Source organism: Equus quagga, chromosome 3, assembly GCF_021613505.1.
Source record: "Equus quagga isolate Etosha38 chromosome 3, UCLA_HA_Equagga_1.0, whole genome shotgun sequence".
In the NCBI taxonomy this organism is placed as follows: domain Eukaryota; kingdom Metazoa; phylum Chordata; class Mammalia; order Perissodactyla; family Equidae; genus Equus; species Equus quagga.
This window is the reverse complement of record NC_060269.1, coordinates 45,192,446-45,209,981: the sequence shown is the minus strand read 5'-3', so window position 1 is coordinate 45,209,981 and position 17,536 is coordinate 45,192,446. Positions and strand designations below refer to the sequence as shown.

The 17,536-nt window shown below is 38.6% G+C and overlaps 1 protein-coding gene across 4 annotated transcripts in view; it reads right to left on the bottom strand.

The window, feature by feature from the left end:
* The window catches only part of FNIP2 (folliculin interacting protein 2), a 135,844-nt gene that overhangs the window by 79,897 nt on the left and 38,411 nt on the right, over nt 1–17,536 (bottom strand). For 2 of the 4 annotated variants that reach the window (XM_046656034.1, XM_046656035.1), the window contains exon 1: nt 15,812–16,197. The exons of 1 other annotated variant lie outside the window; for it this stretch is intronic. In XM_046656034.1, coding sequence (XP_046511990.1) covers nt 15,812–15,987 — 176 coding nt within the window. In that variant the 5' untranslated portion in view covers nt 15,988–16,197. Of the gene's footprint in view, nt 1–98; nt 115–15,811; nt 16,198–17,536 lie in introns of those variants that run through there. One more of the 4 variants, XM_046656036.1, reaches the window with a different exon arrangement.

Sequence of the window (17,536 nt, the reverse complement as noted above, 5' to 3'; positions counted from 1 at the left end):
GGGAATGACAAGACCCTACCTGTGTTTTAGGCGAGAACTAAAGCTGCTTGAGAAAAGCATTTTCAGGGCAAATGGAGGGTTGGGACTGACTCACATACCCAGGGCTTCAAGCAGTCACGGCTAATAAGGGTGAGAGCAGTAGTTCGATTTGTTGTAGGGTGATTTGCCACGTCCTCCAAGACCAGCTCTAGTATTGGTATTTGATTCCTCTCTTGAACTTTTACAGGAATCAGGCTAGAAGTGGGCTCAAGTATGCCCATGATGAAGTGTGATCTATGAAATAAGAATACGTAAAAAATGCTTTCCCTCTTACTCTCACACAAGGAAACAACCCTATATGGTCAAAAGTAAGTTCACATAAAGCGTTTAAGAAGCATTATTGTGATTCAAGAATGTGAATGTTTAAAGAGTCAGGTATGATAGGGAACTTCGGTCCAAGAAAAGGTAAAACGAAACAAAACAAACAATAATGATCACAATAAAAACTGGCAAATACTATGCATTTAACAGGTAGCTCCTGCATACCTACTGTTGTGCCAAGCATTCTTCCAGGCACTGGGATGAAGCAGTGAACAATCATAACTCCTGCTCCGATGAAACTTACTATATTTAGGATGATATTTTCCAGTCACTCTTAAACCCTATTCTATGCTCTCTTTTCTGCCAACTCCCACTGCTTTTTCTCTTTCTCAAAAAAAGTTTCTAAATACAAACAGAAATATTCTCAAAATGTTTGCTCAAGAACAGTGAGGAGACCCTAATAACTATGACCTGAAAATAAAGGAAGACTAGAAGTGGAGAAAAGAGAAAATTATGCTTGAGATGGCACAGTGTTCACCCTGTCAGCACAAATGTACATTATTTCCCACACAGTAACAAACTATTTCAAGGAAAAAAAAATATGTAAATAGATGGCAGTAACAGATCTGGAATTCTTTTTTTTTGCTAGGTTAGTATTGTCAGGAAGATGGCTAACAGGAAAAATACTTTCAAATTAGTTGACTTTCCTTTCTTCCTCAATATTGTATGGATACAGCCACAGCTGCACAAATTGCCTGGCTTAATTTCAGAGGAGCTACTAAAAATTCACCACTGAACTGCCGTCTTGAGGTCAAGAATATAGTAAAAAAGCTTAAAGATTCCAATTCTCATCAGAAACGTTAATACATAAGGCTAACCTAAAGATATAATTTAAAAAGGATTCCAGTTAAATGTATCCCTCTCTGTTATTTTACCAAAAGAAATTTACACTGGATTTGGCTGCAACTTTTTCTGTCTTTAAGAAAGTACATGATAGGCAAGGTCTTTGTTTCTTTTGTAAAACAAATGTGTAGAATCCTGGAATGAAAGAATAAATCCCTAGAATCAGCAGCATGGCATGGGAAGGGCACTGTAACAGGAGTCCAAAAGCACACTCCTGCATTCATTCCTTCTACAAACTTTTAGCACCTGGCTTAACGCAGGTAATATGAAGGATACCAGGAATAGAAATGAACCATTTCCAGTTCCTGTCTCAAAATGCTTACCATCTGATATGGGAAGGCCAACATACAAACAAGTAAACTATATTGTTACAGGTACTGAGATAAACGTTGATGTGGCTTACGGGGAACCTAAAGAATGATAAGGTCAAATCCACACAGTAGGGGTGAGCGATGGGTGCAAGTCACAGAGGACGTGATGCTTGGGACATGGATTAGTATTTGCCAGGGTAAACAGAGCTGCTCACTCTAGCTCTGCCACTTTCAACCCACGTGACTTTAGGAAGGCACTAGGGCTCAGCTTTCCCAAAATGCATCTGCCTTACTTATCTCACAAGGTTGTTGGGAAAAACAGAGAGTAAGTATGAAAGTACTTTTAAAATTGTAAAGCATAACTCGAGGATAAGTTCAGATACACAATCCTTTAACTGAGATCCATGGGGCCAGATGTTTCAGAATTCAGAAATTTTTTAGATTTTAGAAAGCAGCTTATACCACATATTACGTAACACCTCCTCCAAGGTCTGAGGTGTAATCAAACCCCCAAAAGCAAACAAATTAATATTTTACCGGCTCAAGTTATGAATATTTATGCTGAGTGGATTAGATAGAGACTATAAATAGCTTCACATCAGTTCAGGTCAGTTCTGAAAAATTTTTCAGGGATTTCAGGATTTTGGAATTGTAGGATGACAGATTGCTGACCAATGTAATGCTTACTATGTCTGAGGGAAGGTCAAAAGACTGGAATGAGTAACACCCAGGTCCCCCACATTTTCCTGAATATAACCGATCCCTAACAAATATGACCACCAAAGTGTATATGTAACTAAGTTGTTTGAAACTAGGAACTTGTTTCTCTCCACTGAAACAATGCTATAAATGGCTGCGAGGGTCACAAGCTAAAACCACATAAGTCTTTATATTATATGTTCATACAGCAATGACAAATCATTATGATATGAGTCATAATACAGCCTGAGGTTTGGTTTCTGTGAACAGGGAACTCTGAAGAACAGAAGAGAAGATAGAATTTCTTCCTTCTTTCCTGCGTGCAGGGTCAAGTCAGGTAAAACACTGAAATAGGTAAAGTTTATGTATGGCACTCACGGCACCACCACCTACACCCCACGGCCCTGGGGCCACCACGTCATCGCCAAACAGCAGAGCACTGCCCTGGACGTCAGAAGGCCTCCGTTCTGGGAAGGAGGGACCGACAGTCTGAGCTACTCACACTCCTTCACCTCCCAGTCCACTGTTTCCTTTTCTATAAAGTGATGGGTTGGGGCTGAAATTACCCCTCAAGGTCTCATCCTTCCCACTCTAACACACTATAATCCCAAATTATCTAATGAAGTGTGCACAGTATAATTTAGAATAGATGGTTTCAGCCAGGTACTGAGAGGAAAGCAGTGTTAATTAATCTACTTTACTGCAAAGCATCCCTTAACCTTTCTAGTGTACTCTACACTTTGATAAGCATGCTTCTTAATAGAAACACACCTCCAATTGATAGAACTTTCAAAAGATGCTAACAAAATTTGAAGAGGAGAAGCGCAAGTAAGTTCTTTTGAAGCAAGAGGAACATGGAGTAGTCTGGTCACCGTGCCAAGCAGGATTCCGCCCCTGGCTAGCTTTCCCAGATTTTGTTGTTATTCTTAATAGGTTCTTCCCTTTCTCCCCTTTAAAATCTCACAAACTCTCTAAAATGGCCCATATTTTCCAAAATGGTTCCTTTACTGCTTAAAACAGCACTAGTCATTCTTTTCCGGTATCTATAAACTAGAAACTACCTATACTAAAAGGAAAAAAAAAGAGCTTTTGCTGTTCATCTCCATGCATGCATTAATTCAATATTCAATGAGCTGATTCTTTCACACTCCTGTCAGCATAACCCAAACAGTCAACACTCATTACTATATTCCAGGATTACTGAAATGTATAACGGCTCTGCTGAAAACCAACTTGTATCAACATGTTTTCACATCTTTTCCTGAAGGTAAAGTTTGCCCATCCTCCTCTCCCAGGGAAACTGTATACCAATAGCAGATAAACGAATGAATTTCAAAGTAAATATTCAAGACACTGCCTATATATTCATTAATTTTAGATCCACTTAAATTGTACACAAATAAGGTAATAATTCTACTCTCTCAGAGGTTTCCAGAGGTCAAAAGCAGGATTCTCTGCATAAGGTCTTTTGTTTACAATATAAGAAAGCCAAAATAAATAGAACCCATATCTATCTTTGGTTGTAAGATATTATCTCGAAAAGAGATGGGTACAGGTGAGCACACGGGAGGGCAGTGGAAAGCAGCGCTGCAGGACTGGGCTGCAGGGAGGGGCCAAAATAAGAAAAATTTTAAAAAAGAGAGATAAGTACAAACAAACCTACTCACATCCTCTTTGACCCAGCAACACCACTTGTAGGAATTAATCCCACAGATCAACTCACACAGGTCCAACATGATTATGCACAAAAAGGAATTCAGTGCAGCACTGTTTGGAATAGCAAAGGACTGGAAAGGAACTGTCAACATGGGATGGTTAAACAAATGAGGGCACACCCATACAATGGAGTACTGTCCGGGAACAACAACAAATGAGGAAGCTCCTTATGTAATCATATAGTAAGCTCTAAGACATCATTTTAACTAGAAAAAAGAAGTACAGAACATTGTGTATAGAATGCCACCATGCGTATTTTAAAACAGGAAAAACAGAGGGGGAAGAAACTCTCAATTTTATTATATACTTATAGAGTACCTCTAGAAAGATATGCAATGAATCGGTAAGACCAGTTGTGTCTGGAGTAGAAAGCAGGGTTGTTGAGGGGGAGAAGTAAGCTGAAGACTTCACTGTCAACTCTTTACAGAGCCCAGGGAAAGGCTTCCCCTGTGCTATTTAGTACACATCTGTTCAAAGGGCATAGTGAGGAGGAGTCTAGACTCTGGAGCCAGGCAGCCTGGACTCAAGTTCTCGCTCTGCCTCTTCCTAGCTACGTGACTTTGGCGAGTTACCCAACCTCTTTGTTCCTCAGTATCCTTGTCTGCAAAATAGGGATAGCAGTACCTACCTCATAAGTGTTGTTTTGAGGATGAAATGTAAAGTACTTAACAAGAGCCAGGCATATGGTAAGTGTGTTGTAAATACTAAGACTTTGTGCCTTTTGAATATTTAACTATATGACTGTACTATCTTTGGAAAAAGTAAAAATAAATAATGAAATTGAGGAATACAATAGGAACAACCTTTTTTTAACCCATTAAAGATTTCATTATTGCCTTAAGACTAACCACCATAATTACTGTTTGGTTTAAGAGGCTTCTTGGGAGCTGAAGCATGAGGCAGTGGGTGAACTCCTACTTGGAAACCACCTTAATGAATTCAAGGCATTCAGATTCAGTTTCAAATATGGAGTTTGGCCTTAAACAATGGCATTTATTGAGCTTTCTTCTCAGCATTCGTATACCACATTTTTGTGTCCTCTTTTATCCCCTGTATCCTCCAAGGACAGGACAAAGTTTTTCTCCATAAAAGTAATCCCCCTTCTCATTTATTAAATCTCTTTATGGCTTTGAGTCTGTTATTACTGTTCTAGTACTGTATCAAATTGGTTTCCATTGTATTAAATACCTGCCATTTTTTTACTGCATCATCTCACAGAGCCTAGGGATACTAGTTCCAGAGCTCCGATGTTTGGAGGCAGGCAGAGGAAGACGGGTGATCAGAGCTGCACACACACAAATAATTGCCTAACATTGTAAAGTTTGCCAAATGCTTTTACACAATTCACCTGAGCTGACCTTCACAGATGTCCTGTGAGAGCCTATATTATATAAACTCTTTTACATAGAACTTCGGAGACTTTAACAGGGTTTTAAACAGTAAGTGATAAAGTTAGGACTCAAACCAATGTCTCCTGACTCCAAATTCTGTGTTCTTCCAACTCTGCTGCACTATCACCTTAACTTCAGTACCAAACAAGTCAGGGCAACATCCTCTACATTCCAGGACCTCCCTCTGCATTTCCTTCCGCGGGGTAAAAACATGCTACATTTGAAAAATAAAAATACTGGTGACATAATGTTACGACTGAAAAGCAGAACACAGAATTATGTATATAGTATGACCTTAATTATGTTAAAAAAAAAAGTTAAAAGGCTTTTTTAAAAGTTCACAAAAAATTAGCAGCTCGTACCACAAAGAATTAATCTCCCTGATATATAAAGAACAACCAGAAATAAATAAAGAAAAAGATTTAAAAGATTACAAACCAATGGAAAAAGTGGGCAATGAATATAGATACTGCACAGAAAAAAAAATTAAGATGGTCTTTAAACATAGGAAAAACATGCTATATCTAACTCCTAGAAAGACAAAAACAAATTAAAATAATATACCTGTTAGACTGGCAAAAATCTTAAAGTTAGACACCCCACACAAGAGAAACACAAGCAGAGGCACAAAATGGCACAACTACATACGGAGGGTCATTTGTCGTAACTATCAAAATTGCAAGTATTTTTCACCTTGGGCCCACCAATCCCACTTCTGGAACTAAACAGATATAAACATGTGATTGTAGCATGTTTGCTAAGAGCAGAAGACTGGAAACAACTGGAGAGGACACTGTAGGAACAAATTAAATCATTTATGCTGTATTCACACAACAAAATACCAAGCAGCTGTTGGAGAGAGTGGGAGCGTGAGAGCAAGATCTATAGGATCCCCAGATTAGACTGTGAAGTTCACACAGCAAAGAGCAGATTCTTGCGTACGGTATGCTACCTTCTGTGTAAGAAGGAAGAAGAATACGTATTTGTATTTGCCTACTTCTGCACAAAAGAAATACAAAAAGAATTTGTAAGAAACTAATAAAATTGATTACCTGAATGAGATGGGGAAGAATAAAGAGCTGGAAGCAATATGTTTCGAATATATATGTTTATTGTTGAACCAAGTGAATGCATTACAGATAAAGAGACATATAGATAAAATGCTTTTTAAAATGTTAAGGAAAAAACCCCTGGATCCATATGCTTTAAAAGGTGATTTAACCTACAAAAGACATTAGTGTTGGTGGGCCCTCTTACCTTTGCTTCAGGTTTCTAAGAAGCATAATCTTGATTAGTGTAACATTCCTGCCTGCTCTTCACCCCCACTTGCTCCTTCCCAATGGAAGAGGAATGAATTCTGTTTGATACATTTTCCTTTATTCTTTGGCATCTATCTCCCTGAAGAGCATGTGTTTTTGATCCCCAACTTCTCAACATCAAGTTTTACAGGGGCGAGCTCTGACGTGGCAAGACCTGTGGGTGTCCTAGGGTGCTTAGGACAGGGGAGGTGAACTGGTCTAACCGTGAGGTTCATTATTAGGCAGCTCCTTGTTGTTACACACACGAGCCATTTTCTAAATGTAGATATTTTGGTTTCCATCGACCTGACCAATTTCTCTCTCTCAATTTTCAGATTCCACTGGGGAAGGAAAAATGGGTCTCCTTCAAATTTCCTACAAGGAAAATCTCCTACAAGGAAAATTCCCTCCCAAGGAGACTATCAGAAATTTGAACAAAAATTGGGTCATTCTCTGGGTTGTAAAAGTCAAAAACTGGAAACCTAAATATCCATTAGCAGAACATACCTTAAGTTTTCTAAAGCCATCCATTTAAGAAAATACTACAAAGTCATTAAAAATTGTTCTCAAAAACATTTTAATAACATAGGAAAAAATGTCATGGTATTATACTGAGTGAAAAAGTAGATTATATAGCTTGATATACAATATGATTCAGTTAATACAATGCAGTTTACACCCATGTACCCAAAAAGGAAGTAATTGCAAGGAAATAAACAAAAGTATTAACAGTAGTAAAATTTGTAAGATAGTTTTACGGGTAATTTGGGTTTTCACTTTTATATTTGCCTCTCTTCAAATGTTTTGTAATAAAATTGTATCAATTTGATAATCAGAAAAAAGATTTAAGAAAAATCTTAAAAATAAGTTTAGTAACAATACAAAAGAAAAAGATGGAAGCATTTACAAAGAAAAGGGAAAGGTAGCTAGCCTGACAAGAATGGAGCCATACTCTGAAATATACACCTGTTAAAATATCTTAAAAATATTTCATATACCAGTAATTAACAATTAGTGGAATTTAAAATTAAAAACACAATACCATTTATATTAGCACTCCCCCAAAGAAATACTTAGGTGTAAATCTAACAAAATATGTACAAGACATATATGAGGAAAACTACAAAACTCTGCCAAAAGAACTCAAAGAAGAACTAAATAAATGGAGAGATATTTCATGTTCATGGGTAGGAAAACTCAAGATGTCAGGTCTTCCCAACTTGATCTATAGATTCAGTGCAATCCCAAGCAAAATCTCAACAAGTTATTTTGTGGATATTGACAAATTGATTCTAAAGTTTATGTGGAAAGGCAAAGAACCCAGAATAGCCAATACGATACTGAAGAAGAGGAAAGTCAGAGGACTGAAACTACCCAACTTCAAGACTTACTAAAAAGTTACAGTAACCAAAACAGTAGAGTATTGGTGAAAGGACAGACAGATCAATAGGAAAGAATAGAGAGCCTAGAAACAGATTCACATAAATACAGTCAACTGATCTTTGACAAAGGAGCAAAGGTAATACAATGGAGAAAAGATAGTCTTTCAACAAATGGTGCTGGAACAAGTGGACACCCACATGCAAAAAAATTAACCTTGACACAGACCTTAAATCGTTCCCAAAAACTTAACTCAAAATGGATTACAGATCTAAATGTGAAATGCAAAACTATAAGACTCCTAGAAGATGACATAAGAGAAAATCTAGATGACCTTGGGCATGGTGATGACAACATCAAAGGTGAAATGAAAGGAATAACTGATAAACTGCACTTCATTAAAATTAAAAACTTCTGGTCTGTGAAAGACAACAGCAAGAGAATAAGAAGACAAGCCACATGCTGGGAGAAAACATTTGCAAAAGACATATCTGATAAAAGACTGGTATCCAAAATATACAAAGAATTCATAAAACTCAACAATAACAAAACAAACGACCCAATTAAAAAATGGGCAAAACAACTGAACAGATACTTCACAAAAAGAAGATATACAGATGGAAATAAGTACATGAAAAAGATGTTCCATATCATGTCATGAGAGAAACACAAATTAAAACAACAGTAAGATATCACTATGCACCTATTAGAACCAAAATCCAGAATACTGACAAAACCAAATACTGACAAGGATATGGAGTAACACAAACTCATTCATTGCTATTGGGAATACAAAATAGTTCAAGCAGTTTGGAAGTTTGGTGGGTTTCTTGCAAAACTAAACAAACTCTTACCTTCCAATCCAGCAATCACGCTCCTTGATATTTACCCAAAGGAGTAAAACTTATATCCACGCAAAAACCTGCACAAGGATCTTTACAGCAACTTTCTTCATAAGTGCCAAAACGTGGAAGGAACCAAGGTATCCTTCAGTAGGTGAATGGATAGACAAACTGTGCTACATCCAGACAATGGAATATTATTCGGCACTGAAAAGAAATGAGCTATCAAGCCATAAAAAGACGTGGAGGAATCTTTAATGCATACACTAAGTGAAAAAAAGCCAATCTGAAAAGGCTATATACTATACAATTCCAATCAAATGACATTCTAGAAAAGGCAAAACTGTAAGGGAAAAAGTAAAAAGATCAGAGGTGGCCAGCAGCTAGGAAGAGAGAAATAGGCAAAGCACAGAGGATTTTTAGAGCAATGAAACTACTTTGTATGATATTATAAAGATGGATACATTTCATTATACATTTTTCAAAACCCAAATAATGTACAACATCATGAGTGAACCCTAATGTAAATTATGGTTTGGGGTGATGATGTGTCAATGTAGGTTGATCAGTTCTAACAAATGTATCACTGAAGGGGAGCAGATTTTGCTACCCCAAAATATGTCTCTTTGGCATAAGGATTATTTCGAGCTAAAGGCAATCAAAACCCAGCAGATTCAGGAAAAGCTCTTTCTACTTCCCCCTTAATTGTCTAAATTTACATTGGAAAGGGGGCCTGTATCAGGAAAATAGCTAGTACCAGATACCTTTTTACCTAAGAAACTTAACCTGCATAATACGGCAACTTTTGTTTTCCAAACATCTCATCTGCCTTCCTGTGAAAGGCCTTCCTCCCTTTGTATCCTCAGATCTCTACCCCTTTCCTTAGCTCAGGATGTTACATAAGCTTCAGTGATCCGGCTGCCTTTTGGATCTCATATTTTCATGGGGTTCCCATAAGTACAAAATTAAATTTTTTTCTCCTGTTAATCTGTCTCGTATCAATCTGATTATTAGACCAGCCAAAGAACCTAGAGGGAAAATTTTTCCATCCCTTCAACACTCTGGTGTGGGATACTGACAGTAGGGGAAGTGGCAGGGGGCGGGGGGGTGGGGGGGGCCAGGAATAGGTAGGAACTTTCTGCTCATTCTTGCTGTGAACCTAAAGCTGCTATTTAAAAAAGTCTAATTAAAAGGGAAAAAAAATTACAGCTGTCAAGGGAACTTTTAAAATATAGGGACTTTCAGTAATAAGCACTAGTTTTAAAGTTTGTGATAGGACAGAAAGTGCCCAATCCTCTCACGTGGTCTTGACAGAGGAACAAGTTCTCATACAAGAAGTTCACACTAAGGTATCAGTTACTGCCTAGAGAGAACAACACTTAAATACAAAGAAATGAGGTTCTAATAACAGGAATTTTCGTTATCAAGCAAGGGCCAATGAAAGAGCTTAGGGGGCAGGCAACCTCCAGCTCCATCTCATATCACAATGTGCGGCTGCTAGTCCTATCTACCAGCACACCTCTGTCCCATTGACATTTCCACAAAGGACCATTTACTCTCTGAATCCAAATCATCTTTGCCCTGAGGCAATATTTTTCCTTTTAGGGTGCATACCAAGCACATTCAGCCTTAGGATCTCTGTACTTGCAGTTCCTCCTGTTGCGAATACACTTCCTCAAACATCCACGTGGCTTGCTCTCTCACGTGGAAAAAAGATGACCACTGAAATACTTTTGAGTCCCTTGACTCCCAAGGTCTTCACATTATCTCTATCATCTTTGGGTCTCATGGGTCACTGACAATCAGAATGTTAGAGCTAGAGGGACCTCAGACAGCCCCTATTGAGTGGTTCCCAGATTTGACTCATCATCAGAGTCACCCCAGAAGCACTCTGCGTCTGTTTTTGGGGGTTGTTTTTTAATCAACAAAGTTTCACAGGCTCCAGCTCCAGGAATTTGGTCCAGTGGATCTGAAGTGAGGCTCAGAAACCTACATTTTTTAAAACATTTCACATATTTGGGGATTACTGACCCAATCCTCCACTTCTATTTTTTTAGAAGAGAAAATAGAAACAGAGAGATGAGGTGATGTTCCCCAAAACACTATGAGTTCAAGGCAGAGATGGACCCTCAGATCACAAGATCACAAGCTCCCTGGGTCAAAGATGCTTCCACTATATCTGGTACTACAGTCTAGGTTCTCACATGTTACAGTTAATTTTTTTTTAAATTTTAAGTCGAAAAACTAGCTTTGCTCTACTCAGTTTTTGTTTCTTGTTTTTTGCCTCTGGGCAGGGTGAGGCATGAAAGTGAAAGGAAATGGCATAGTGAGAAAAAAGCCAGGATTTTAATTCATATATGTTCTGTAAAAACCTGAGAGTAGTACTTTTTTTAAAAACCTTTTTAAACTAATAAGAGAAGGATTAAAGCCTTCAAGATATAAACGTTGATGGATGGACATATGCCTGACATCCAGCATCAGATACAAATTTGGGATCCCATAAAAGGGGAAGAGAATTACCAGGAACATTGGTATTTCTAGAGCCCACAGGCTGGATTCCCTCTGGTGAGTTTTGATTGGGAGTTTAATTATCGTCTTAGACAGGTCACAGGTTATTGCTCTCACCAATTCCCATTAGGGCTTGCTACATCACTGTTCAGCAGTTATTCAGCTTTTGTTACTATAACAATAAAAGGATAAGGCTAAGCCACAGCCTGACTCACAACAGGAGTTATAACAGGAGAACCAGGAATCGTGGGCCAGTACAGCAAGTATTCCACTTCGGCATACATGCATACGTACATACGTAGAGCTGAGCAGGAACTGGATGGAGAAAGGCTTCAGCAGCTGCCCGATGACTGACTTGAGGACCCCAGAGTTAGAGTAACCTTACCTTCCATCCAGAACACTGTCATTCTGGACACAATTAGTTACAGTGGCTGATAATAAAGGCTTTACCCTGTTATGTCGTCAATACTTACCAAAATAAGACCCGGATAAAAGTTTATGTCACTTGACACTGAGTCCACACTCCCTTCAAAACTCCCTTCAAAATTCAAAATGAATCAGAATTCATTCCCAAGACATGTGGCCTCAGAGGGGCAAGATGAATGCTCTTTAAACCTAAATCAGACATGACTTTGCAGAAATACTAAGTTACCACTCCTTTCCTCCCTCATTCACACAATCATTCTCAAATTACATCTCTAAATCTCAACCGTCAACCAGTGGAAACAAACTCTTTTAACCAGTCAAAGAAAATTCCTCATTGCACATAAAATCAGTGAAAAGGTAAGGAATGCAGGAAGGGCAGAAGAACTTGTGACAGCAATACCCAATGCATCTGAAAGAGTCACACCCAGCAATTTACCGCCTTCCTGGGAAGCTTGTCACAAGACACAAGACTATCAGCTGACTAGGGTTTGGTTTTTTCCCTCTACCCACTTCATTCAACCTGTCCAACAGCTAACCTGTCCTTTTCTAAGTAGTATCAAAGCAGAATGGTTTTCACACAGTGTTTCTAAGTGAAGAACACCATGAAAAACACGCTCCTCACCCCTACAATCTGCATTATTAGACTTTCTTTTAATAGCCTTTTACGAAAATCTTCAGAATTCTTTGGGCTTTTGCCTTAGCATATCTCTCTCTCAATCTGTGACTATTTTTGTATTTCCTAGTCAGTAATCCTAACTACTATAAATAAAGACTTGGTAGTAAAATCATGGGCAGCTTATCTCTGTGAGGCAGTTCACCATCGGAAAATACACCCTGGTTTCTGTACTTATTTTCCTGTTAAGCAACTACCACAAACAATCTAAGGCTCTTTCTTTTTTAGTAGAATTAGTTCATCCAAATGCAGGTAAGTCAGATATGTACATTCCTTAATTCTTCTGCTCCTTCCATCCTGGTGATTCTAAAGCAGTACAAAAAATCTCTTCTGACTCTAAATTTCAAGACATGAAACTTAAAGCTCAATTGACTCCGAAGTGCTTTGTTTCAGTTCCTCTTCAGCATGTGTAGGGTACACTTTTTAAGACAAGGTAATGTCAAATTTTCTCTTTCCATCAGAGAAAGAATGATTCACAGATAAGCTTGGCAAATACTCCCCAATTCCTCACATAAACAGCCCCATGGACTTATCTAATTTGCTGGGAAAGTTTAAAAAATCAAGTTATTAGCAGCTTTGCTATGGGTATTTTAAAAAGGAAGGTTGGAAGCAATTATTTGAAGACTACACCATATACCCAGCATCATATTTCTGAGTTACTAGATTTGAAGTGAGTTTAGCAAGGAACTTTATACTGACAAACCATTTAAGATGCCTCATCAAACTGTAGGCTTTTACTGATTCTGTAATTTTATGAAATAAATTGAACTCCAATATCTGTCATTCCAGAGATTAAGAAGAATGGGAGGGGCCGGCCCGGTGACGCAGCGTTTCCGTGAGCACGTTCAGCTTCAGCGGCCCTGTGTTAGCTGGTTCAGATCCCAGGTGTGGACATGGCACCCCTCCGCGAGCCACACTGCGGCAGGCGTCCCACATATAAAGTAGAGAAAGATGGGCACGCATGTTAGCTCAGGGCCAGTCTTCCTCAGCAAAAAGAAGAGGATTGGCAGCAGATGTTAGCTTAGGGCTAATTTTCCTCAAACAAAAAAAAGTCAAGTGCCAAATAAAACCTTATAAAAATATTTAAAAAAAGAAGAATGGGAGTGAAGATACAGAGGACAAACCTCTATCCTGAAATGTTTCATTTCACATGAACCATAAAGGGAAGATTAAAATGTTTCTTTCTGCACTGAACTGTGTCAGTTTTACACTGTGGCCACTGTTAGATATCCAACATGACTTCACCATATTTGCGGAATTGTTCTCCACACCTTTGAATAACTGGAAAATCATGAGGAAAGGAAAAAAAAAAACAGAAACTACTTATCAAGAGTGCTCAGCTAAGATGATCAGCTAAACTATTGATTTAAGATAGGTTCTCAAGAGCAAAGAGTTGGAAGTCACACCTAACTGACTGCCACCTGACCTGGACAAACAGATAACTCGTGAGCGCTCTGGAGCCAGAGCCTTACAGTGCGAGCTCCTGCCAGTAACTCACTCTACCCTTGAGACTGGCCCAAGTCCTAGAGAAATTCAGGAAACCAAGCACGATACTGCACATAATGAATATGTTTTCAAGAAGGGGAAGAGAAAGTGGACAAGGCCTACCAAGACAACCGGTCTGACTACAGATGAATTCCAATTAATTGACAAGTATATGTCATCACTGTACAGAATTCTAAAAAAAAAAAAAAAAAGGTTAAAATAAGGAGATAATGGATATGAAAATGTTTTGTTAAGTTTAAAGTGTTGTTTAAATAAAAATGATTCAAATCCACCACAGAACAGCAATTCACTGAAAGTGAGAAGCAGAAGCTCATAGCAAAAACTTTAGTAGAAGTTTTTTAAAAAAAAATTGGTATGGTCCTGCATATTATTTTCTTATGTGGATGCCACCCACCTCAGCCTAGAGTCTAGAATTGCATGAATAACAAAAATAGGGAATACAGAGGGTCCTGATGCTATATCTTAGAATCTCAGAGGAAGAAAGAATTTTTTAAATAACCTAAACCAACTACATAGCTTAATAGTTAAGAGCGAGACCCAGAAAAGCCAGGAGACCTTCCCGTGGTTACAAGACTCTGGAAGCAAAGCTGGGGATCAGGATCAGGATGGGGATGGAAATGCAGATAAACTAAGTGTCAATCCACTACTCTTTCCTATCATCCAGCTGTCCTTTCTTGATAAGAAACAGATAATATAAAAGTGAAATTCTTATCTGAACACTTCAACGTATTTTTCGAATGTACCACGTCATTCATTACCTCCTCCTCTACAAATCTCTCTCTTTAAATAAGAGGACAGCAGGTGACCCAACACCCATAAAATGATTTCCTCACTTCTCCCTAACTCTCCAATCTACTGGGCTCTTACACTGGAGCAGACTATATACCATTTTATTAAGTTTCTACTAAAGAAAGACAAAGATTTTTACATGACAGTAACTATATCCTGATTATCTTTAACCAACCAAGAAATATATTTATGGGATAAACAGCTTATGAGACATGGTAATTTTGAGAAAACTTTAGTAAGGAAAAAAATAACACCATTTAAGTATATTTAGAAACTTACTTTTTTATACTAATCACAAGAATCAGGGCTTAACCTTTGGCTCTCCTTACTTGTCTATCTATGTAAGATTTTGGAATGAAATGCAATTCTCAAAGGATTTTTCCTTTTCATTCATATACAATAAAAGTCTTTACAAATAATGTTTCAATTAAGAGCTACTACTAATAAAATCAATGAATTCTTCCGAAATGGAACAATCAACCTAAAAGAATACAGCAAGTATAATGTTATTCTTTTTAGGTAAGCTCCATTATTAAAATTAGTTTATCATAATACCACCCTTCCCATGAGAAGGATTTTCCAGAAGAGGAAGACTGAGTTTTTACTAACTACTCTGCCTCCAATCGGAAAAGCACAACCATCCACCCATCATTCAGACTAAGAAGTGAGAACTCCCAGTCCTGTGCCCCATCTGCCAACTGGGGTGGTACTTCAGGACTGCACCTCTTTTTCCTGATGATCACTGTGAACGGTACTGTTCAGGCTTCACACAGGACAAGGATATAACCAAGCTGGCTCCAGCTTCTTGCAAGTTGGCTCCAGCAGAGGTAATGAAAAGTTAAGAAGAAAGCAGATGGGTAGTAGAATTGAAACAGTCACACACAAAAAATACCCATGCCTACACCTTCTCTATCAAGGAAAGAACTTGTTTCTGCACACCCACCAACCACCCCGTGTCTCCCACTTAGAAGCACTCAACTTTCAGATCAATACAATTTCATCTGCTTGGTACACAGTGAGTTAAATAAGAATTTCTCTGAGATTTTAAAATAGAACTAAAGTTTCAAACCTGTTGTCCAGTTCCGTGTGATCAGTGCCCCTTTCTACCCTGGTGCGTTTCCGAATCTTTCTGCATAAAAGGGTCTTGTAAGTTCTCCCAGCACCAGAAACGGCATCACTCACACATGTGGCTGAATGCTGCCAGCCCCAGGGCTGGTTTGCGGTCTCCGTTGTGCAGCCACACATCTCCTGAGCGGTTTAACCTTCTGGTTTATCTTAACTGTCAACATGGACCTGGACACAAATGTTGAAGATCCTTTGTTGTTAGGGATATTCCACAGTGACCAGCCGTCCTAAATGATCATTGCACTCCCCACAGAGTAGGTGAGACAAGCTACTTGGCAGCAGCCTACTGATTTCCTCTTTCAAAAGTTAAAAAAAAAAAAAAAAGGAACACTCATTTGTTACGTAAATTAAGCCCGCCAATGATTTAGGAAGTCAGATGCATCCATCACGTTATAAAACATGCTCTCAGCAAACCCATTATAAACAGACAAGTCCAAATCCCACTTCCTACTTTTGTTTCCAAGCTTGTGCTCCAGTTAGCAAAAGACAAAACACTCAACAGGTTGAGCAGCTTGGACTGACTCACTCCATCTGTGCTCCCCTGTTGGAGATTGCGTAGGAGCCAATTAATTGGTCACAAGACCTATTCATATGGCTCTGGGCAAATGCAGTGACTTGCCTTCAGCTGCAAGGTTGTTCTGACATTGGCCACACCACCCTCTTAATGGCTCTCATGTGAGGAAGTGTCAGCTGACAGGTCTTACTCTGCAACCTTGCAAAATTCTACACATAGCAAGTGAAAGAGATGGTTACCCACAAGAGACAAATATAGGGCTTAATGTATAGGAGGTGATGTGGCGGAGGGAGAGTAGGGACACATTCTTGCTTTAATACCAAATATATATACAAATAAAATTTTAAAATATAAATGTATACATTTATTTATTAGTAAGAAAAATCATAATAAACGAGAAGCCATAAACCTTCAAAATGCTTGCACTAAATTCCTGATTCCTGGGCATATCCAAGATCTGAGAAAGCCCTAAATTACCAGAACCCAAGGACAAGAGCAGCTCAATTTTGACTTCTGACACTAACATATTCATCTGTAAAATGAAAATAATGCCAATCAATATGATTTTTCCCAGTACTGTGAGTTCATGGAAAAAATAATTTTTCTTTTAGAAGAAATAAAAAGCATAGGTCGCTAAAATACAGGTCAAACTTTGATACAAAAAACTACAAGCAGGCCAGCCCCATGCAGCCGCGGTTAAGTTCGCATGTTCCACTTCGGTGGCCCGGGATTCGCAGGTTCAGATCCCGCGTGTGGATCTACCCACTGCTTGTGGCAGGTGTCCCACATGTAAAATGGAGGAAGATGGGCACACACGTTAGCTCAGGGCCAGTCTTACTCAGCAAGGAGGATTGGTGGCGGATGTTAGCTCAGGACTAACCTTCCTCAAAAAAAAAAAAAAAAAATACAAGGGATTGTTCCAAATCCCTTTCTTTTTCATCCTTCAATTCGGCTGAAGAAAATATTAACAGATTCCTGAAATCTGATGACTGTTTGGCTGGGTCTTTAGTTTCAGTGGATTGTAACTGCATCTTTATACACGGCAGCCATATATTTCACTCCGCAAGTATGAGAAAATCTAACAATGTTGTGGCAGAGGCCTCAATTACCTTTTACTACATCTATGACCCTAAAGTTCCTCTGTAACAAATCCAA